The sequence below is a fragment of the Tachysurus fulvidraco genome, chromosome 3 (assembly GCF_022655615.1).
Source record: "Tachysurus fulvidraco isolate hzauxx_2018 chromosome 3, HZAU_PFXX_2.0, whole genome shotgun sequence".
Taxonomy (NCBI): Eukaryota; Metazoa; Chordata; class Actinopteri; order Siluriformes; family Bagridae; genus Tachysurus; species Tachysurus fulvidraco.
Genome location: NC_062520.1, coordinates 20,471,786 through 20,496,443, shown reverse-complemented (window position 1 = coordinate 20,496,443; position 24,658 = coordinate 20,471,786). Strand labels below are relative to the sequence as shown.

At 42.1% G+C, this 24,658-nt stretch overlaps 1 protein-coding gene across 2 annotated transcripts; it reads right to left on the bottom strand.

The window, feature by feature from the left end:
- LOC113644502 (CREB-regulated transcription coactivator 2-like) lies at nucleotides 1-23,341 on the bottom strand. 2 transcript variants are annotated; one of them, XM_027149410.2, is made up of 15 exons: nucleotides 22,990-23,341; nucleotides 13,978-14,079; nucleotides 12,924-13,037; nucleotides 11,885-11,946; nucleotides 10,990-11,058; nucleotides 10,267-10,367; nucleotides 10,110-10,139; nucleotides 9,899-9,978; nucleotides 9,773-9,822; nucleotides 9,364-9,596; nucleotides 8,438-8,898; nucleotides 7,382-7,912; nucleotides 6,320-6,406; nucleotides 5,327-5,525; nucleotides 1-631 (listed from the first exon to the last, which is right to left on the bottom strand). In XM_027149410.2, the coding sequence occupies exons 1-15, from the start codon at nucleotides 23,161-23,163 to the stop codon at nucleotides 429-431; spliced, it is 2,496 nt and encodes an 831-aa protein (XP_027005211.2). In that variant the 5' UTR covers nucleotides 23,164-23,341; the 3' UTR covers nucleotides 1-428. The 2 variants fall into 2 exon arrangements, with proteins under 2 accessions (XP_027005211.2, XP_027005212.2); XM_027149411.2 differs by lacking the exon at nucleotides 10,990-11,058.
- Nucleotides 23,342-24,658: the final 1,317 nt, after the last annotated feature.

Here is a 24,658-nt window from a genome sequence, read left to right as displayed (position 1 = left end):
TTGTTTTTGCGAGACAATACTCAGGGGATGAAAAAAGAAAAAAGCATTTCAACGATTTAAACCTTTTCTGCCAGTTGGCATCACATGCTTGACTCCTGTTGTGAGAGTGAAATAATCTGAAGTGCATACGTCAACATGCAGTTAGGACTTAGACAAGCTAATGCCTATATTTATGAACTCTCAGCAAGTGCATGGGGCTTAGAGCAAAACAAAAACAAAAACAAACAACAGCTAAAACAACAAACAAACAAAACAAAACAAAAAAAACATAGTTGGTCCCTTTTAGGAATCTCTGAAGCAGGTTTCAACCCTAAGTAGAGAGTGAGGGGAAACCCCTCTGGAATGCCTTAAAGACTTCACTTCTTCTTACTCGCAGGTTGTATGGATGTCTTCTGACTCCTAATCGTTCCAATCAACCCTTCTCTTGTTCATTTGAGTCGGTCAGAGCGAAACGAGTCCTCGACGGCAGGGTCAGCCAGCATCAAGTCTCCGTCGGCGAGCATGCTGAGGCCGTCCAAAGCCAGAGGCTCCATCCTGAGCGTGTCGTCTGAAGCGAAGGTGTCCACCTCGAAGCCTGGCACTCCAGACAAAGCACTAGTGATCTCTTTAGACAAACCAGGAGGAGAGTCTCCTGCACAACACAAAGAAATGAAGCAGTGCATTACACCAAAACATTTCTAGTCATTACTAGTGACTTCATTTTGCGCATGCATAAATGCAGAATAAACACATACAGCATTTCCACAAATCCACACATGCTAAGTCAACATGTGAAACCCAGAAAATGCCAGATCTAATTTAGACCTGTCACAAAAGTGAGTGCACCCCTCATATTTCAGCAACCATTTTATTATGTACTCAAGGGACAAAACTACAGAAATAAAAATTGGATATACTTTAGACAGTATAGATTTACTGTCCTCTAAAAATAACTCAACATACAGCCATTAAAATGATTGTCTAAATAACTGGCAACAAAAGTGAGTACATCCTAAGTGAACCTGTCAAAACTGTGTCCAAAGTGTCAGTATTTTGTGTGAGCAGCATTGTTGTTAACCACTGCCTTAATCCTCCTGGGCATGGAGTTCAGGTGTATAGGATGTTGCTGGGATCCTCTTTCACTCCTCCATAATGACATCACAGAGCTGCTAGATGTTAGACTTGTCGCGCTTCTCCACCTTCCGTATGAGCATGCTTCACAGGTTGACCAATAGGGTTCAGGTCCACACAAACGTTCGTTTCAGAGCGCGGCGTATGGTCTGACGCTGACAAGCTGACCTTCCGTTACTGCAACCTCTAAAGCAATGCTGGAAACACTCATCTGTTTTTTGAAGCCAACTTCTGCACCTGACGCACAATACGAAGACAACTTCTTCAGGCCTATGACCCTGACCACTGTACTGTAACTCAGTTTCCGGTTGTTACCGAACTTCTTATAGCCTAGGTATATCTTTGTGGAGAGCAACAATTCTAATTCTTTGCCATGAGGTGCCATGTTCAACATGCAGTGTTGACATTATGAGAGAATCGTTCTCATAGCACCACAATTTAACTGATACACAAATTTGTATGGTCCTGTTAGATAGACAAAGACATGAACATGACGAACAGGACATGTGGCTTTGCATGGTTAAACAACGTACAGCTGTTATCACTTAGGGTGTACTCACTTTTGTTGCCAGCTATTTTAACAATAATGATTGTATGTTAAGTAATTAACTCACTCTCACTCGCTCACACGCTCATACTCACTCACTCACACGCTCATGCTCATACTGACTCACACGCTCATGCTCATACTGACTCACACGCTCATGCTCATACTGACTCACACGCTCATGCTCATACTGACTCACACGCTCATGCTCATACTGACTCACACGCTCATGCTCACTCACTCACACGCTCATACTGACTCACACGCTCATACTGACTCACACGCTCATGCTCACTCACTCACACGCTCATACTCACTCACTCACACGCTCATGCTCATACTGACTCACACGCTCATGCTCACTCACTCACACGCTCATACTGACTCACACGCTCATACTGACTCACACGCTCATGCTCACTCACTCACACGCTCATACTCACTCACTCACACGCTCATACTCACTCACTCACACGCTCATACTCACTCACTCACACGCTCATACTCACTCACTCACACGCTCGTACTCACTCACTCACACGCTCGTACTCACTCACACGCTCGTACTCACTCACTCACACGCTCGTACTCACTCACTCACACGCTCGTACTCACTCACTCACACGCTCGTACTCACTCACTCACACGCTCGTACTCACTCACTCACACGCTCGTACTCATTCACTCACACGCTCGTACTCACTCACTCACACGCTCATACTCACTCACTCACACGCTCATACTCACTCACTCACACGCTCATACTCACTCACTCACACGCTCATACTCACTCACTCACACGCTCATACTCACTCACTCACACGCTCATACTCACTCACTCACACGCTCATACTCACTCTCACGCTCATGCTCATACTCACTCACTCACACGCTCATACTCACTCACTCACACGCTCATACTCACTCTCACGCTCATGCTCATACTCACTCACTCACACTCACTCACTCACACGCTCATGCTCATACTCACTCACTCACACGCTCTTACTCACTCACACGCTCATACTCACTCACACGCTCATACTCACTCACACGCTCATGCTCATACTCACTCACTCACACGCTCATACTCACTCACACGCTCATACTCACTCACTCACACGCTCATACTCACTCACTCACACGCTCATACTCACTCACTCACACGCTCATACTCACTCACACGCTCATACTCACTCACACGCTCATACTCACTCACTCACACGCTCATACTCACTCACTCACACGCTCATACTCACTCACTCACACGCTCATACTCACTCTCACGCTCATGCTCACTCACTCACACGCTCTTACTCACTCACACGCTCATGCTCATGCTCATACTCACTCACACGCTCTTACTCACTCACACGCTCATACTCACTCACACGCTCATACTCACTCACTCACTCACTCACACGCTCATACTCACTCACACGCTCATACTCACTCACTCACTCACTCACACGCTCTTACTCACTCACACGCTCATACTCACTCACACGCTCATACTCACTCACTCACTCACACGCTCATACTCACTCACACGCTCATACTCACTCACTCACTCACTCACACGCTCATACTCACTCACACGCTCATACTCACTCACACGCTCATACTCACTCACACGCTCATACTCACTCACACGCTCATACTCACTCACTCACTCACTCAACCTCATACCTCACACGCTCATACTCACTCAAGCTCACATCACTCACACGCTCTTACTCACTCACACGCTCATACTCACTCCACGCTCATACTCCTCACTCACTCACACGCTCATACTCACTCACACGCTCATACTCACTCACACGCTCATACTCACTCACAGGCTCATACTCACTCACACGCTCATTCACTCACTCACACGCTCATACTCACTCACTCACACGCTCATACTCACTCACTCACACGCTCATACTCACTCACTCACACGCTCATACTCACTCACTCACACGCTCATACTCACTCACACGCTCATACTCACTCACTCACTCACACGCTCATACTCACTCACTCACACGCTCATACTCACTCACTCACACGCTCATACTCACACGCTCATACTCACTCACTCACACGCTCATACTCACTCACTCACACGCTCATACTCACTCACTCACACGCTCATACTCACTCACTCACACGCTCATACTCACTCACTCACACGCTCATACTCACTCACTCACACGCTCATACTCACTCACTCACACGCTCATACTCACTCACTCACACGCTCATACTCACTCACTCACACGCTCATACTCACTCACTCACACGCTCATACTCACTCACTCACACGCTCATACTCACTCACTCACACGCTCGGACGCACTCACTCCACACGCTCATACTCACTCACTCACACGCTCATACTCACTCACTCACACGCTCATTCTCACTCACTCACACGCTCATGCTCATACTGGCTCATACTCACTCACACGCTCATCACTCACTCATCACACGTTCATCACTCACTCATCACACGTTCATCACTCACTCATCACACGTTCATCACTCACTCATCACACGTTCATCACTCACTCATCACACGTTCATCACTCACTCATCACACGTTCATCACTCACTCATCACACGCTCATCACTCACTCACTCACACGCTCATACTCACTCACTCACTCACTCACTCACACGCTCATACTCACTCACTCACACGCTCATACTCACTCACTCACACGCTCATACTCACTCACTCACACGCTCATACTCACTCACTCACACGCTCATACTCACTCACTCACACGCTCATACTCACTCACTCACACGCTCATACTCACTCACTCACACGCTCATACTCACTCACTCACACGCTCATACTCACTCACTCACACGCTCATACTCACTCACTCATACTCACTCACTCACACGCTCATACTCACTCACTCACACGCTCATACTCACTCACACGCTCATACTCACTCACACGCTCATACTCACTCACTCACACGCTCATGCTCACTCACACGCTCATGCTCATACTGACTCACACGCTCATACTCACTCACTCACACGCTCATACTCACTCACTCACACGCTCATACTCACTCACTCACACGCTCATACTCACTCACTCACACTCTCATACTCACTCACTCACACGCTCATACTCACTCACTCACACGCTCATACTCACTCACTCACACGCTCATACTCACTCACACGCTCATACTCACTCACTCACACGCTCGTACTCACTCACTCACACGCTCGTACTCACTCACTCACACGCTCATACTCACTCACTCACACTCACTCACTCACACGCTCGTACTCACTCACTCACACGCTCGTACTCACTCACTCACACGCTCGTACTCACTCACTCACACGCTCATACTCACTCACTCACACGCTCATACTCACTCACTCACACGCTCATACTCACTCACTCACACGCTCATACTCACTCACTCACACGCTCATACTCACTCACTCACACGCTCATACTCACTCACTCACACGCTCATACTCACACGCTCATACTCACACGCTCATACTCACACGCTCATACTCACACGCTCATACTCACACGCTCATACTCACACGCTCACGCTCACTCACACGCTCACTCACACGCTCACTCACACGCTCACTCACACGCTCACTCACACACTCACTCACTCACACACTCACCAGTCAGTATGATGTTAGGTACAGGGTGGCGCCCAGTGCCATAGTTCTGGTTCTGACTGGGGTTGAGGAACTGATGATCTGAGGAGTCCAGCAAATCTAGCACCTCTTGGTGGCTGGTGTAGGAACCATCCTGTCCTTTAATGGTGGAGTCCAGACTGTGGTTAAAGGACAAACCTTCCGTGTGAGCATCAGTGGCAAACTACAATACGAAAACATACACAAGTGAGAAGGATAAAAGACCCAGGTGGACGTTCACCAGTATCTTCCCACCTCCCAAAAACATCCATTATACAGAGACTGGCTATGCTAAATTATCCCTAGAGGTGAATATTGTCCACAAATGATAGACAGAATGAAGCAGTGTGTTCTTTTATTTGTTTAAGTAATGTAAGAATGTACTCTATATGGTCCCAAATTTAGAAAAGCAACAGAACAGAAATGAGAACAACTTCACTTGCTAAACATTTTATCAGGAAAATCTCTACACCTCTACATGCTCCTTCATGCAATTATCCAAATCAGCAAATCATGGCACAGCAATGAAATGTAGAACATGTTTAATGGCCTCAGACTTGCTGACTTTACTATCTGGATTTTTATACGCAACATTTTTAATTTACATTATGAGTTTACAAATAAATGTCCAGAATCTGTGGATACGGTGATCACAGGCTCATTTTCCTTATGCTTGGTGTAATCGTTAACTGAAGCTCTTGACCTGTATCTGCATGATTTCTAGGCACTGCATTGCTGCAACCTGATGCAGGTGTGAAGATGTTCCTCATAAATTGGATGGTGAATTTAATTCTAATTTACTACCAAGCAACTCACTGTACTTGTCAGTCGCCTAAATGTAGAAATCAAATGATAATGAAGCAGAACGTTTAAATTTCATAACTGTTTCCCGTACACTGAAAGTAAAACATGAAGTGGCAAAATATAAATCCAATATAACCGCTCATTCATGTAGTCAAAAAATTTTATTTCTCTTACCTGCTGAGAAAGGTTCTGGTTTTGCCTGCCAGTGAATTGTAGGCCCAGGTATGGATCATCCAGAAGGGAATTCAGTAATAAGGAATCCTACACCAGAAAAAAAAAAGAGAGGGATTTATGATTCAAAACAAATATGTCATGACAAATGGATGTTTCACACTGGGCTCAGCCATACACATTCTGCTTAAGAAACTGCATAGAAACCATCACAGTCATGAATAGAGAATGGATTAATGTCAACTGTTATCTTGATATCCGAGACCTTTAGAACAAAAGAGGTCAGGAAGTAGGGCCTAGGACAGAGCTATGAATAGATAAAGCTACAGAGTGCTCTTTGCAAATGTATAGGCTCATTCAAAAGACTGCGTTCAACAAAGGATGAAATCAATAACCTAGGTAGGTCTTGAGGTGATGAATGTATTGCATTCATCTTAGATCCTAACAGATTTATGTTAACTCAAATTAAGTTGAACTACATCCTAACTGCAGCACTATTAACACAAGACATCTTAAAGATGCAACCTTCCTTTAGGCCCCTCTGAATCTGACCACATCCTTTTTCTGAACTTGCGGGTGGAAAACTGTAAACACAACAGTCATCCCTCTCAGAGTAAACACAGCTAAGGCTTTGCCTGTTAGTGTAATATTTGAATCCCTGCACTGATTTGCAAGTCACAAGGACATGTAAAGTCCTAATCCGCTACGCCTGGATTAAGCGAAACAAAATCAATTAAATGCTGTCCTATAACTGATTATGTCCTGTTTACTATTAACACGGTCGGTTCAAATGAGTCACTTACTCCAAGTGTTGCAACGTGGCACTGTTACTGCATGAAGGACAGACCTATTGACTAACAGACTGCAACTTTTTCAATCATCGAGACTACGTACAAAGAAACTCCTGCAAAATAGCAAAACAGAATCTACACTGCAGAACAGATTTTCTCTTGAAAAGTACAAAGAAAGTAAGTAAGAAAAATATACGACACCACAAAACCCGAGAAGGGTGCAGAACCTTTTGGGTGTACCGTTATGTAATTCATAGCAGGATAAGTTACTTACATGGTATAGCCCAAGTTCAGTGGCTAGAGACTGGCTGATCTGCTGAAGCTGAGGAAAGTTCTGGTTCTGCTCTTGCTGTGTGTGTGTCTGCGTCTGTACATCAGGTCCCTGCGAGTTCTGGGAGTTCACTGGCCCTGGTGTGTCTGCTGTGCTGCTGCGGTTTTGGTTCGGCTGTGATTGGAGGTGGGAGCCCTGTTGTTGTTGTTGTTGTTGTTGCTGCTGCTGCTGCTGCTGCTGCTGTTGCTGCACATGCTCAAATGGAAAGTTCTGTGATTTATGCAGGTTGTGCATGTTCTGCATGTGCAGTTGCATGGCCTGTGGGTGTTGTGTATGTTGGTGGGGGTGACACTGGGAAGGCTGTGCTGTCTGCTGATGTTGCTGTACTTGTTGGTGCTGGACTGGTGGCTGGCTGGACTGTGGTGAGGAGCAGCATTTCTGTGCGTCACTGCTCGGGCCTTGCTGAGACTGACTAAAAGGGTATGGTGGTAATCTCTGGTCCATCAGAAGCTTACTGGTATCTAGTGGAACACCCTGGAAGAGCAGGAAGACATATTGATAATTCTATAGAAATGCCGGATTCAGTAACACAAGCAACTATATGAGCAGATCAACCACAATGGTGATGAACTCTTAAACATGATTTAAAACTTGTTTCAATAACCTGCTTATTCTAGCAACATTAAAATCATTTCCTTATCATTAGAAGTTCTATTGTGACCCTCATTCCCAAGAATTTGTATGATGGATTTTCCAGATAATCTGGGGCTAATAAAAAAATAGATGACGCTACATAAAGAAAAAAACTTACTTACATATTCCTGCTTTCTGTAACACTCAGGTTTCAGACCTTTGTAACTGTCTCGTGGTTGAGATAATCTTTATAGATCACCAACCACTTTATTCATCTGTTTTCCAAACTTAGTAACTAATCAGCATTTTTACTAGTCAAAACCACCAGCAGGAATTTAGCTGTATGCTCATGTGTAAAGAGAAATTCTACAAGCAGATGTTAGACTGTGGTTGACAGGCATCTCTGTAACTGTGGGGGTTGTTTACCTGTGTGATCGAAGAAAGTGTGGTCGAGACGGTGGGTGAGAACTGTTTGGGGTGGTGCCTGCGGGAATCCGGGCCCAGGGGCAGGTTCAGTGGTGACAGCTGACCACGCCTATGTGGGGAGGAGCTTAATTGTTGCTGCGCCTTCCCAGGTAACAGCGTAGGGTAGGAACTCAAACAGGGGCCAGACCCCCCTGCATTATTCACTGATGGGAGGGATTGACCGCTAAGAGAAGAATTACTGAGTGAGGAATGAAGGGATTGGTTGCTGAGGGATGAATGCAAAGAAGGGGAGGAGCTAAGAGAGGACTGCAGGGAAGGATTGCTAAGTGATGACTGCAGCGAGGCAGAGCTAAGGGAGTTGGGGAAAGAGTGGCTGCTTAAAGATGACTGGATGTTAGGATTGCTAAGGGAAGACTGGAGAGTAGGGTTACTAAGCGTGCCCTGCAGAGAGGCCAAGAGTCCTGCAAAAATCAAAGAGAGATACGTCAAAATAGGCGTAATGTGTTACGCCTAATGTGTTAATGTGCTTAAAAAAACTGCATTAAACCATTGCCACAATCTCTATGCAGTACTTTTTGAATTAAACCACCCATAAAATACTAGCAAGGGGAAAATAATAGTCTACTAAATGTTAAAGGGAATCTCCAGCATGAGTGTGCGCAAACCACAGCGAAGGACTGCAGCGAGGAGGCCGCATCCTGTGTGGTGATAAAAATCAGCCCAGCAGAGATAAAGTTAGCTTTTACTTCCGATTATATGTATACCTACTCCCTGCTTCTCTGTCAGATAAACCCAGCAGGGGTGCTTAAACTACTAAGCTGCCTTAAGTTTATGAAGCTAAACTTGAGCAATAGCATCATAACGATCAGTGCTGCCTTGACCCAATTAAATGTTTAGTAACTTTTGCTTGTCATGAGGATACACACCTGGAGAGTTGAAGGCATTTGTGGTATTGATGCCAAGCTGAGTGAGTGTGCAGGCTAGGTTGCCAGTGCTGTTACCCCCGCTGAGGGAGGGGTAGCCAGGCTCATCTGGGTCAAGTGGCATGGGCAGCGGTGAGGGGAAGTGCAGACTGGACAGGTCAGGCAGAGAACCTCCAGTATTCAAAGCAGATGGGACAAGAGGAGTATTGGCTTGTTGATCTGGTGAAGGGTATATACTGAGAGAGAGAGAGAGAGAGAGAGAGAGAGAGAGAGAGAGAGAGAGAGAGAGAGAGAGATTAAGATTCTGTGAGGAAGCTATGTGTATAAAAGATAAAGCACAGGATAAATTATGACACAGAAATTTGTATAACTCTTTTTCATAACAAACATTGAAAAAGGTCTTAGGACGTACTTGATTCCAGGAACTTCACAAGACTTTGGTCGTGAGGACAGCATATGTAACTGGAGCACAGAAAGTCAAAAAATCAACTATGTGTAATGATCACAGTTATTTAAACAAGATAATAGCCGGGAATACCTTCTTTGTGTCCCATGGTTTTAGAAGCTTGCCTTCATTTAATACATTCTCCTCGATGGGAGGGACAGGGTATGGAAACACTGCAGAAACAAAGATGGTAATCAGAAGCTCAGTAACCATTTTGTTCTGAAGCTAACAGCTTGTTCTATTGGTATTATAAATTGATGAAATGTTTTATGGCCACTGGGGTGAAAGCTGATAACTGACTTACTCCTCCGCCCTTTTTCACCCTCGGTCAAACCTGTAACAGGAGAAAACAGACAGGAGAAAAAATAGAAAAGAGAAAAAGGGCAGAAGAATGAGATGAAAAAATAAAAATCCACCATATTGAAGGGGACCAGCTACATGAATAAGCCCTCAGTACCTACCGCTGCGTCTCCCGTGTGGGTTTAGGGCATGTCCCGCACTGAACGGATCTCCTGTGGGAGGGTTCATCACGCTGGTGTGCAGAGCAGAGTCTGAGTTCGTTCTAGACAGAACAAGGAAGCAGAAGAGAACAAGGTAAAAATGAAGTGAAGACGGCTAAATATCTGTTGAGAAGCTAGCAGTCTCAGAAGATGGGGACTGAAAAGACAAAACCATTTCTCTTAGTGCTCCTTCCTGCAAGTGGGAAAATCAGATTCAATGAAGTTGTCAGTGCAGAAGTAATAAAATACCTTCAAAGTCACAATGACACACCAAATAAAACTAGGAGAAATTCTCCTCTAACATGGCATGCAGAACTGTCTAAAATAGAATAAGCCCAGAATGTTTCCTTGGGTCAAACAGAGCATGCATAAAAGTATAAATAGCTCACACCTTCTCTCCAACACAACCCCACACTTACCGCCCTAATCCTAGTGCCGTCACAGCACCTCATCGTACGAAGTCAGAAAAACGTCCAGAGCGGAAAAAACGGGAGAGTGGAAAAGACAGCCGGACACGAGGTCAAAGAAAAATGGAAAGGGATGAAAAGCAAACGAGATATAGATAGACTGAGACACAGACAGAGAGATAAACAAAGAGAGGAGGAGCATGAGAGAGAGAGAGAGAGAGAGAGAGAGAGAGAGAGAGAGAGAGAGAGAGAGAGAGAGAGAGAGAGGCGAATTCACCTGTTGAGTGCTGTGGTGGGAAGACGGAACAATGGGTTCTTGTCCGTGGAGAAATTACTGGACCAGTTCCTTTGTGATTGACAGAAAAATTCCCATTATTTCCAGCACCAAAGGGAAAAAAAATGGAGCAGCCTTATGAAAGTACCGAAAGCAACCAAAAGAGAAGCTCAGAAAGAGGGACACTGACAGTATATACAGCGCATAGAGCCTTTTCCTTCGCTTATGACCCAAGCCAGTATCGACCAAGACATTCAACAGAATTTACCGCAGGACCTTCATCAGCTAACAAAGAGCCAATTCAGTTTAGTTATCTTTTACATGCAAGCCAGCACGTATCTCTATACTTACTTCACAGGTTTCCACTGTGGGTGTGTGGGGGATTTATATATCTGTTAATCAAAGTGTGAAGACTTCACAGACACAATGGAACATGTCTACACGTTCACTGATTCCTCCAGTTGAACCTATTTAGTACCTCCTAGTTTAATCAATTCATGAGTTTAGTTTAAAAAAAAAGTCAGTATCCCGCTCACTGAGACTGATTCTGTTCAGTGAAGCCAGAAATGCAAAGAGATGGAAAGTAGAAATGAAGAAGACATCCCAGGTGAGACAAATATTACAAAGCTCAGAAAAGTCAAACAAAAGATGAAAGAAGACGGACTTTCTGTCCAAACTGCCTGAAAAGCGACTGAAGACAAAGCTGTGGAAAAGTGGTGACTAAAGCAGCACTTTCAGGGGTTAGTTCTGTCCGTGCTAGTGTTAGTGCATCAGAAGCTGCACACGCAGACCAGCGTTTAACCGTCAACTAGAACGCAAAATGCACGGTAGAGTTAATACATACACTACAGAGAGGTCTGGACTGAGATCATGGTTAGATCTCATTAGTAAGTGTTACCTTCTCCAGCTTGGGTCAGGGGGTGGAGACAGGTATGCAGAGCTGCAATGAGAGCTGTCCATCTGAGGTCAAAGGTCAAGGCCTGCAAACTGCAAACATAAATCCCTTTCCGAAAAGTAATGTTAATGCCTTTATTTAAAGGTGGGGTCTCCGTTGTTTAAGAAATGCTTCAGAAAACTGTGTTGGGCCGCCATACAAAACAAAAACAAAACTAACGTGTAGCCAATGAGCAGAGTGTTCAGTGCACATGTGTGACATTAGCAGAAAGCGGTTTTAGCATTGACATGGAGGTTAAAAACAAAAAGAAAGCGAAGAAAGGCTTACGATAAGGCAAGAAGTAGGACCCATGTTAATATAGGATCGGCTTTCCAGCGCTGGAGAGAACTGAAGGTCTTCCACATGAAACTGAGTTAAACCTTTCACGGTACAACACATAGTACTACAAAAACACATTTGTATTACCATAGTATTACTGATCGAGTTCATTTATTGATAAAAATATACCCTCGGCCAGCTGCCCCAACAGGTTCCGCCATAATACTTGTCTGGTGTATGTGTGGGCGGAGCTATCAAAACAGGGGTGGGACCCATTTGGGTTAGGGGCGTGTTTGTTTTGGTGATTTCAAATGTCAACATTGGCTTTCAAACAACGTACACCCCACCTTTAATTCAGCAAAAAAAAAAGATTTTTAATACTCTTCACCCTTAATGATTTTTTTCAGCACACGAGCAGCTTTGCTGAGATTGTAGCGTACCAGAAAATTCTCCCAAACGTTCTGATGGACAAAAATAATTAGGGGTATTAGGTAGCTGTTTTTGGAGATTCGACAAGAGCAGTCCTATTAAAGAGCTAAGTGGATGGAAGTTTTAAATCTGTTGAATGTTTAATTGTAATGACTTCATACAAGATACAACACCCATAGCAAAGATCTGTGCAAAGAGAAAATTAGATCTTTCTCTGCTCGGACTGTATGCTGTCCATCTTTACCTTTAGATATTACCTCATATGACATTATAGCAAATGTAGTTAGAAGGATACGTGTCTCCTGTATGGTCGGCTGGGGGAGGCAAAGCGTCTGTCTCTGGGGACTCTCTCCACCAGCCCATGGTGCCGTGTGGAGCGAATGGATTCTGAGTTTGTGTGGAACAGACCCTAAGGGAATGCAAACACACACACACACACACACACACAAATACAGTGTGAAAGACCCATCACAACGTGCTAAAGCTCATAAACAAGGACAAATAATGGGCCTTTGTGCAACATGATGCAGCTCTGCTGGGTAGACTGCCAACACTGGTGCTTATTTCCAAGGAAACTCGAGCAGCAATTGGTTTTATTTGGCTACAGCTTCACTGAATTTAAATGTTTCATCCTGCCGTGCCTCACATTTACATTTTCATAGTTTCTCACTGTATTTAAAAAAAAAATAGGAAACATAATTTTCAGTCATATAAACAGAGTATTAACACTGTGTACAATAAAACCCATAAGACAGCAGTGACATGTGACCGCACAGCGAGCTAAATTCCTGCATTCGTGAACGTTATAGGTTATATTGAAGAGAATAGGTTATATTTATACAGCACTTTCCTTGTGGCTGAAGGGGGATGTGGTACCTTAGTGGTTAGGGTGTTGGGACTACTGATCAGAAGATTGTGAGTTCGAATCCCAGGTCCACCAAGCTGCCACCGCTGGGCCCCTGAGCAAGGGCCCTTGTGCGAGGCCCTTAACCTTCAACTACTCAGTTGATCAAATAAAATCAATTTAATTCACTCTGGATAAGTGTAACTAATTCAAACTAGTAGTGGACAGAATGACAGCTGATCCTATACAGTTGATACTGCTGTTCTTCTAAAGTTATAAATTACCGTCAATAATGTTATATAAATATAGACACACATGTGCATAAATGTATTACACGTAATCTTTTGGGGAATTCCTGAGGGGCAAAAAAATACCAAACAATTTGGTTGTGAAACTGAAAGTGTATCACATCCTACAGTTTCTGAGATCATTTTAAACTATAATGCAATATAAACTTTAGCTCACAGCATCACAGCACCCACCACACGGAGACACGGTGACCTACCTGGAGGTCGGCTGCGTTCCTTCCGATCTGATTGACGTTTGGCAGAGAGCCTCCATAGTAAGGGCCCTGGGTTCTAGCCAGTCGCACTTTCTGAGCCTGAATCTGAAAAGAGCAGTGAAAATCAATCGTAAGCCAGAAACAAAAACTAGCAAAAACTCATGACAAACTGCTCACACTGTGGAATTCTAACAAAACGTGTTCTGTGTCTGCTTGCAGAAAACATCACCGTATGAATGATTGTACATTCTTCTTTTTTAAATAACAGTTTTTATTTTGGTAACTGACTAGGTTTGTGAGAGACGTCCATCATACGAGTCCCTGTGAATGAGCAGTTTCCATGGAAATGCTGTAAGAACGAGTGTGTTACTATAAAGCGCTACTGTCAGAGCTGTTTGGGGAAGAGAAAGGTTATAGAAAAAGAACTGCACATTCAACAGTGTGGCGCTGGAACCAGATTATTAGGAGACATGTGATGTTGCTGCATTTCATATTGGGAAGCACAGTGAAGAAAAAGAAGAAGAGCATGAATGATTCAGATAATATACAAATACTATAGAATACGTCATCAATTCTCTTTAAGTGTTGCGGCACGATTTGTTCATGGCGCAATTGGCTGCTGTCATCTTGAGCAAGATGAAACGAGTGGCATTGTGTTTGTACTCTTCCTCCACCTCACTGTGCTAACCCACTCCGAACAGCACAATCCAGCTTTTGTCTCTGTACACACAGACCCACAGCGATTCACATTCCACATCTTTCAAAGGCTTAAAATTGGCACATAAATGACAGCGACAATAAAGTTTTGTTCTGGAGCCAGCGTTGTACTCCACCAGAGGCGATTAATCAAAGGAAAGGAGAATAAAAGGCACAGTGCTGTCCAGGAACGAGGCCGTTTGTGATACGATATCGTGGTCAAGGACACCTCGTACAAACAAATGTGTCTAATCGATAGTGTATATGGCATGATGTACACAATGTAATAACTTCATTATTCTGCCATGACTTGCTGAATGAGGTTTTCTGAACAATCATTTACAGACTAAACAACTCGGAATGATTTAAGTTACTCTTCTGTTTGTGGGATTTTTGAGGCACTGTGTTTTAATGGTTTGTGAGTATATGAGATGCAAAAAGATGCAAAGATGCAAACTCATAAACTTGCATACATCAGAAACACTAAGTTCACCAAATCTGTAATTTAGCTGAAAATCCTGAAAGAGATTTTTTTTTATTCTCCAGGAAGGTAAAAAGACTTGACCTGCATCACCACATGGTCTCGGTGGGTCTCCTGCGCTCAGATCCAGCTATGGGTGCACTGAATACTCATTTACTAGTAATTTATCTTCTTCGGAATTCATTAGATCAAGAATGAACATCAGAAATGTAAAGAGAACGCACAGGAAATATGCATTTAAAATGTGATTAATAACAGAAGGATGCGACTGGAAACAAACCATTTAATTCACACCTTCTGCCCAAAATTAACCACATCCTTTACCACAAAAAAAAAAACCCTGAGTTGTGAGCTCAGAGGAGCAGAGTCATGGACGTTTGTCTACAGCTACAACTTTAAAAGCAGAAGGATTTACACAAACAAGAATTTAAGTTGTTAATTATATTATTACAATATGTGTAATATCATAAAAACAGAATAAAACTATAAATACAGCCTCTAATGCCCCTTTTCCACCGAGGCAGTTCGAGTGCTGGTTCGGAGCCAGAGCCTAATTTAGAACCAGTTCTTTCTGTTTCGACCGCCAAAGCACCGGCTCCGAACCAGAAAAGTGGTTCTTAAGTAGCACCAAAACGTTGCTGGTCTAGACTTAAGAACCGCTTGGGGCGGGAGCTGTAGGCGGGGCTACTGTTAGCGCGTCTGATAATGTACCTTAAGTATACTAATGTTTAATACACTTTTACTTTACCGCGATATAATCACTCATTAGCACACATGATAGTAGGTAGCTACATGCTAATGCTAAATTATTTTCTGTGTTAACGATAAAATAACGTTATGTACTTTATCGATTACAACCTCCGTTTATACAGATTACATGGAGCTGCACGTACATGTTTTATTCGCTGCGTTTGGATGCCAATGTAGGTTCGCAAAGCCATGAGCTTTAACGGTAAAGCAACATCCGCCACTGTTGTTGTGTTTGTGTTTGCCGCTGCGGCGCTAAAGTTGCTGGGACACGTGACACGTATACAGTGACGTCACACTCGGCGCTGTGATGGCTCTCTAGCCGGTGGAAAGGCAAACCGGTTCTTAGAAGGTTCGCCAGTGGAACCAACTTTGAACCAGCACTAGCGCTGGCTCTGAACCAGCACCCGGTTCTTTTTGGTGGAAAAGAGGCATTACAGTTCCACCATTATTTCACCAGCTTTTTTCAGGCATCTAGAGCTTGTACCATCTCCGGTTGTGTTCCAATTCATGAGGATTTCGGACCTTTGGTGAGATGAGGCCAACCCTGTGAGGATCTTAAGGCATCAAGAGACGTACCAGCTCCAGCTGGATTCTGCTTCAAGAGGATTTGGACATTCAAAGAGGAGATGCCAACTACATGTGGTCATTGAGGTCAATGAGAACAACTTCCTAATCAGTACACAATTGTCCGACTGTATATTTATAATCACACCCTCCAGTGTCACCTAAATGAGAACGAGGTTCGCTTTTGTGTCTGGTTCCTCTCAAGGTTTCTTCTTCTTCTTCCCTCTGAGTTTTTCTTTGCCAAAGTCTCCTCAGTCACCTCAGACTTGTACACTGGGGATAAATACAATCACATTTAATATTAGACTCATATATAAATGTGATTGTATTTTTTTTCTCCGGAAAACTATTTGAATAGGTGAACCTGCAAGCACGGGATTGCAAAAATCACAGAATCCAGGTGGAACTGATATTAAGACATCTGCAATTTATGCCAAAACAAAAGATCACAACTAGGGTTAGGGTTAGATAAAATGATAACGATATGTATCATGATAGACACGTGATCGATATCAATAAAAAAATGTGTTTGATAAAAAATTCGATATTTTTTAAACCTTCGTCGGAAGAAAAAGAGAGGTTGCGAAGCAAGTTTGGTTGCATTATCAAAGGCACTCGCTCTCTGGTAACCTAGCAACGTAGGGAGTGACAAGCTAACAGCCAATCATGTAACAGTATCAGGTTTGGTTGCGCCATATCGTTGTCTCGTGCTGGTCGGCTGGGGCATTCACTAAATTCCAGGGGTTTCGTTACCACGAAGTGGGTGTGTTTCTGGAGGTCTTGGAAAAACGCCCTCTTTCCAAAAAAAAAAAAAAGAGCATACCTACCATGGATAATGAAGGACAAAACAGTCATACAGGTGGATTTTATATGTTATATCTATTATGCTTTATTATCTTACAGTTAAGCTATTTTCAAATAAATAACCAAAAACTATGGTTAGGGTTAGATTATCAAATAGGCCACGCCTACCCGATGACGCAATATCTGTTACGCTGTTCTGAAAGCAGAAAATGAGGGCTGCAGCGAGCGAGGAAATTGTAAATAAAAGAGGAAAAGTCAGCTACTTTTCTGCAGGTTTTATATTTCAAACAACTTTAATGTTCTGTATCAGGTTTGTTTTTTATATTACAGATGTATCTCAGTCCACCTCAGTTTTATTTCTGTTTACAAAACACTGCACATATTTTAAAACACTTTATTCACCAGAAGGTGAACAGCTAGTGAACTTCCTAGCACTAAACTTGCACAAAATTCTCAGGTTTCTCTAGGTTTATATTTAACACTTTGCACTATTTTATTACACTTTATTAAGCATTTCTTACATTTTCTTTCATTTTGCACCTTAAATGTTAAGAGATAATTGTTAAGTGTACATTGTGACTTTAGACTTATGTTTACATTTTAATTATTTGAGTTTTCCTGGTTGTTGACATTTCTGTCTTAATAACTGAGGGGATTATGATCAGAGAAAGGTTTAAAATTTTAAAGTTTAATATAAATGTTTAAATGTAATATATTTTTTCCTGGTCCTTAATTTAAATGGGTCATAAAAAAATATCAGTAATTATCGATATCGGCCGATATGAAACACCGATATCGTGATACAGTTTTCAGCCATATCGTCCAGCCCTAATCAGAAGCAGCAAACTTGACTTCATTTCTCTTTAGCAAGCGCTTTATTCTGGTCAAAGTAAACATGGAGCTAGAGACAGTCCTGGGAGCATTAGGCATGATTTAGGAGGAATCCCCCCGGGATGAGACGCCGATCTATTGCAGGAAAATGTTTGCGCGTATATTAATGCCTTGGGGCAGTTTATTGTAACTAATCTGAAAGTTTTTTTAACAGATTTGTGATTCGCTCTCATCACAAGAAGTGGACGTGGCAGTGTGTAAAATCACATCATGTTTCATTATGCTGTGTGAATCACAAGGAACTACACTGGATGACTGCCAGTTATTATTGCATTTACTTTTCAACAGTTCTTTGATTTTAAATCATGTTACTTGTTATGTAGTTTTAAGAATGTTAAACAAACAAAAACCTCCATTAATTCTGCCACAGGCATGACGCAGTCGACTAATCGTACTTATTTGTGCCGACCGCAAACATTTTCCATTGGACGGATTGAGCAATCGTACGTTTAGGTTGCGTAATTACATCCTCATTAACATCCAGCTTTTCTAGTTAAATAATCCACAATTAAAAGATGAAACCACAAGTTCTTCACCACACACTGACCTGAAAATAACGATTGAACAAACTTCTACAAACTGAATTATATTGCTTTATTCTCCAAAATGTTTGTGGTAAGCCTACAAAATAGCTCCAAAACAAAACGGTTCCAAGGCAAAATGTTTGTTCATTAATGCTGCTACAGATTGCACAGGATTCCTCTTCCATATTTAACTACTTTAACACTCCTTTGCTAAAGAAGAGAAAAGTCAGCAAATACTACACACTTGTGTTGAGGTCAGAGTATACAGAGCAAATTCAACATCCATATTTACATTATTCACAAAGTTTTAAGATGTTTAAGATCTTTTATCTCTTGGTTAATGATGTTCTACTGGAGTGTATTTTACTGGTGTAAAAGACACGCCGTGATTTATGATAAGCTGTTAACTGGTAAACATACAGTAAGCATGAAGGCAGGTGGTTAACTATCAGCACTATTAATTCATTTCTCACACCATATCTTACTGTATACTATTCATACGTTTTAATCCTGACAACGCTACATCTATCAGACACCGGGCTTCATCCAGTTACTCTTCCTGTCAATCAGAGTGATATGAGTCAGTCGTGGGCTTCAGTGAGTGAATGACGCTTTCCTCTGAGTGGATGCAGCATGAGCAACAGATCAAAAAGTTGCAGAGGTCAATTTTGTATGTCTTGGATGGTCTCCATCAATACATGAGGGCTGGCTGGTGGGAGCCAAGAGTAAGTGCATAAAACTGAACAATCGCCATTTAATCAATTCAGAATCAGAAAAATGTATAATCTAGCCACAGGTGTTGCAAGTCAGTGACTTCTGTGTCGGACCCAAACCTGGATAAATAGAAAGTGATGCGTCAAGAAGGGCATCTGGCGTAAAACTTGCCAAACTTAAACATGCGAATCGTCAGTAGGAATTCCATACCCGGTTAACAACGACCGCCAGCAGCATTGTCGACCTACACAACTAAACGCTGAGGTCCAAAGCAGCACACAGTCTTTCTCTACCTGGCCTGCCTGTGCAAGCCACACAGCCCATGTTCCTCATGCTCTACTGGATTAAAAAAAACAACAAAACCTAAAACCATGTCAACTCAACACAAGTCAGAGGAACCGAATGAAGAGACGGCTCCAGAAAAACATGACATGAGGCAGTCAGGCAGTGAATAAATAAACTAATCATCTTTTTAATGAATCATCTTTTTATTTATTTATGATTATTCATGAGGATTTCTACTATACGCTTTTTACTATAAATCTACAAGTTGCACAATCATCTTGTTGAGTGTATAAAAAAATATAAACAGTTTATACTTCATTCAGTGTTTGTGCAACAAGATGAAGTGTAAGCAACGGCAGAGCAATGCTTGGGCTCGAGATTCACAAGGCACTAATGCGCATCTGACAGCAGGCTTGCAAGGAAATGAAAAAAACCTGAACTTCATAAATCTGCCTATACTAGAAATATTAGAAATATAAATGTCAGTTCAATTAATCAATCAAAACGACTGCGTCAAATGGTTTAATTCTACTGTTTGTGTATATAGCATAATAATAGCCATCTTTCGTTCCTGTAGGATAATTGCAACTCTGATAATCCTTTATTGGAAAACAACACGGGACTTCATTAGGAGGATGATACATCACTAGTTATATTTCAGCAAGCATATGGGATATAAAAAACATTAAAAAAAATAAAATAAACAAAAACCAAACTCTTTTTCTGGATCCTTGTACGTGCCAATGTTACAGTTGCTATCTCTCCACACCACAGTACAATACCACAATAAACTATATAACCAGTCACACTTAATTATGGTTCCTTTATTCATGAAAGCAAAACCCGGGAAAAGTGTATAAAAATTATGCAATCTGTTTCTGGTCTGTTGCCAATACATCCGTTCACAGGCTTGTAATTGAGCTGCAGAGCGCAGAAGCGAACCACCCTTCGCTGCTAATCATCTCAGCCAGACATCCTGCAGCTTTTAGTATGAACAGTACAAAACTCAGATGAATTGATGTAGTTGGATAACTGAAGTTTGAGAGTTCAAATCCCAGGACCGTCGCCACTGCTGGGCCCTTGAGCAAGGACCGTAAATTTCTCAGTTGTATAAATAAGTATAAATGTGAGATGCTCTGGATAAGACGCTGTCTTTGTATTCATTTGCTAAAAGCTCAAATATGACTGGATTCATTGCACAAACTGCACAAAAAAAGCAAATAACTACAAGTAGTCACTACAGTTACAAGTCTGGTCAGAGGAATCATCTGAGCTGATTGTATGGATTCGTCTATTTGCTGCATCTTACCACAGAACTGGTGTTATTAGTAGTCATTTCTGTTTATATTTTTTGTTAAGACTACATTCATTGCATGACCCTACATCCTAAGGTTCAAAATGCTGAAGATTTATTTTTTTATATAAACACTAAAACCTGGCGATATACACACAAGCGGAAGTCAGGATCCAAACACCAGCACATGGTTTACTGCGAAGTTTCACACAGAGATGCTACACATTATTGAAAAAACTAAAACGAACGGTTCACGCTGATGAGTAATCATATACTCATTCATCTATTTGTTGTATTATATATATATATATATATATATATATATATATATATATATATATATATATATATATATATATATATATATATATACACACACACACACTTATTTTCCCAGCTACTGAGGCTGTGAACCATCTTGACACCTTGCTAACCAAAGCATAAATGACTTGTGATTAAGTATGTTGATGTTTTTCCTACTGAAACAGGAAGTCAGAGTGACATGTTGATCTGCTTAACACAGGAGAAAACGTGAAACCGCTGCTGAATCTACACAAACCTTACACTAACCTTGCAGCTAAACACTGCGCAAATCTTTTTTCCAGCTGTGGAGGATTTCTCACCAGCTGCTACGAAAGCACCCGTCCCTTTTTGTACTTATGTTTACAAGGACAATGTTTACAATTGTTAACATCATAGAGTTTTTCAGTATTATGCTACTTAACGTACCACGTAACATGTTACTTATTCGTACTGACGGTGCTGATAAGAATGGTTTACATGCACGAACAGATACACAAACTCCAAATCGCTCTGGGTTTCTCCGCTGTGACGTGAATTTAACGTGAAACAATGTTTGTTGCTAATATGGGATGTGGTAGCCTAGTGGTTAAGGTGTTGGGCTACCAATCAGAAGGTTGTGAGTTTGTTTCCTACGTTCAACCAAGCTGCCACGGCTGGGCCCCTGAGCAAGGCCCTTAACCTTCAATTGCTCAGTTGTATAAAAATGAGATAAAATGTAAGTCGCTCTGGATAAGGGCATCTGATAAATGTAATATCGAGCCTAATCTGCCCCTGAGGGTGGGACATGTCTGCTTTAGTGAGTATTTAATTGGACAAACACAAAACAAGTACAGGATGAGTCATTGGGGGGAAAAACATGATTTGCTGTGATTGTCAATGTATAAAATGAAACCGTGAATATTTCCATATTTTTGGATTTCCTCCCTATATATTGTGTTATCGTGTTGCTGTCCATGCAGCTATTAAAAGGCTCTAAGGCATCCGTGATGTTTTTAGGAGCAAAGGTGAAGCTTTAAATCTCAGCGCGCGTCACACACTGAAGTCGGCTATAGCATGTTTATTAGCCAGCGGAGTCGTTATGCTACATTGATACCCGCGTATAAGTCACAGCTTCGTTCGGCTTCGAATCAACTTACGGCTTGTTTTCGGTGCTACAGTAAATAAATAATTCATTTATAATCAGTTTCCCTCTCAGCCCTGTCACACAGAACAACACAGCTAGCGAGCTAATGCTGTTAGCCGACATGCTAAAGCAATTCGCTAAAGGTTAGCTTCCTGCTTCCAGGCTCGCGAGTTTGTACGATGTTTATAACGCGTTTATAAGCGGTTTATTGTTGTTTTCTTATCATTAAGACGTGATCATTTTTACACATCAGCTGATTCAGGTTTTAGCCTTTGAGACAAAACGCTCACGTTTCGACCCCCGACTAGCCACATCACTACAGTCTTAGCTAGCTAGCTGTTAGCCGTGTAGTTAGCATGCTCTTGTATGCGCTTTCAAATGCAGTTTCTTGAGTAAACACCGACACGCTCCTGACATAGAGCTCCATTCGCGATGTTTCTTAATAGTTACGTTATAAGACGATAATTAAGACGTTTAAATCAGCTTGTCTTTATATCTCGTTACACAACAGGCCTTTGCTACGAGGCTCATCCTGTATTCCCCTGCTGTTGTTGTTGTTGTTGCTGCTGCTGCTGTTGCTGCTTACCCGTGTGGATGTGATGTCCATCATGACCTCCTGGAAAGCGGCGGTCTCTTCGGCCTGGCGCTGAGTGTGTAAGGCGATTTTCTCGCTGAACTTTCGAGGGTTGGAGACTCCAGATCCCGGAGCGCCGCCGGCTCCAGGTCCGAGTCCGCAAGCTCCAGCACCCGCCGCGGACATCTTCTATAAGCCGCTGTGTTCAGCGCGCATCCAGACCGAGTGCTCAGCCTACTGAGGGAAGAGGAGGGCTTTCACAAGGAGTGTGAAGTGACGAAGAGCCGCCGGGGGGCGCGATCAACACACACACTTCGCTCCAAGATACTAATAAATACATAAATACAGTAGTCCACATACTTGTCCTTACATCATCGTGCGTAAGAAGCGACAGCACAATGCAGGGAGTGTCTCAGACCTCACACACGTGACTGCTGTTAGCAGCACATGCCGGGGATTGACACGTTTCACCACAAAAGACAATATCACCTTACAATTTCAGGCATCCTGAATAATTATGTCACGATTCTCTTTTCTGAGACATCATGATATCTCATCTTTATATTTTATTAATCATTTGAAACTAACTGAACGCATAAAAAATTATGTTCTGTGTCAAACAATATTGTTTATTTGTCATCATCATCATCATCATCATCATCATCATCATCATCATCATCATGTGTTTTTCCCCCAGTCCAAAGATATGCACTGTACACTGATTCTAAATTGTTAGTAGTGTGTGTGTGTGTGTGTGTGTGTGTGTGTGTGTGTGTGTGTGTGTGTGTGTGTGTGTGTGTGTGTGTGTGTGTGTGTGTCCAGGTGCCCCACCTTGTGCCTCATCTCCCCTGATGTAGACACCAGGCTCCCAGCAACCCTGTGTATGAAGAGAGCTATAGAACATCCATCTATGTTGTTATATAATGTGCTGGCTATGATAGAAAGGTGACAGAACACACACTGCATCACACATAACCACTTCAGAAAGAAAATGGTAGGGAAAAATAAATACACCCTATAATTCACTATCATGTAGAACAACATTTAGCAGCAAACACTTCAATTAAAGCTTTTGTGTTTATCAGTCAAAAGTTTTAATTCAATTCAAGTGTCCAGTCAAACGGACTTATGACTAAATCAACCAAATAATAAATAATACCTTTGTTTGTCACCACTGTGATTATGTGGGGGAAAAAACCTCATATATTGTTAGAATATTTAATACTTTATTTTGTTTGACTGAATCATAACTAGAGATTTTAATAACATACAATAGACCTTATTATCAGGGTTAGAAATGATGTATATGATTAACTGCATCCTTCTATTTATACTTTACTCAAGTATGGAAGTGTAGCACATGTAATCTTACTGTACATTTACATGAGAAAAAGAAAAACAAACTTTTTACTATTTATTTAGATTTTCTTTATGAACTTCAAAGTATTCATTAATAAAATCAAATACCAAAAGATTTGTGCTTTATCCCCGTTTTCCCTTGCGTAGCTGTTATAGTTATCAGTAATCTGAAGTATTTAGAAGCAGGTTACAATGAATCCAGGTGTACAGATTTGGCTCAGATGTTGCTCAGATGTACAGATGTTATTCAGATGTACAGATTTTGTTCAGATGTACAGATTTTGTTCAGATGTACAGATGATTATTTACTACAGAAACAATG

Excerpts from the sequence above, each read along its gene's own strand:
- LOC113644502 (XM_027149410.2), bottom strand. The coding sequence starts at position 23,163 with ATGTCCGCGGCGGGTGCTGGAGCTTGCGGACTCGGACCTGGAGCCGGC. Across the intron at positions 11,059-11,884 it reads CCTGACCCAAGCTGGAGAAG|GAACTGGTCCAGTAATTTCT; the intron begins GTAACACTTACT and ends TCAATCACAAAG. Across the intron at positions 6,407-7,381 it reads CTGAACTTGGGCTATACCAT|GATTCCTTATTACTGAATTC; the intron begins GTAAGTAACTTA and ends TTTCTGGTGTAG.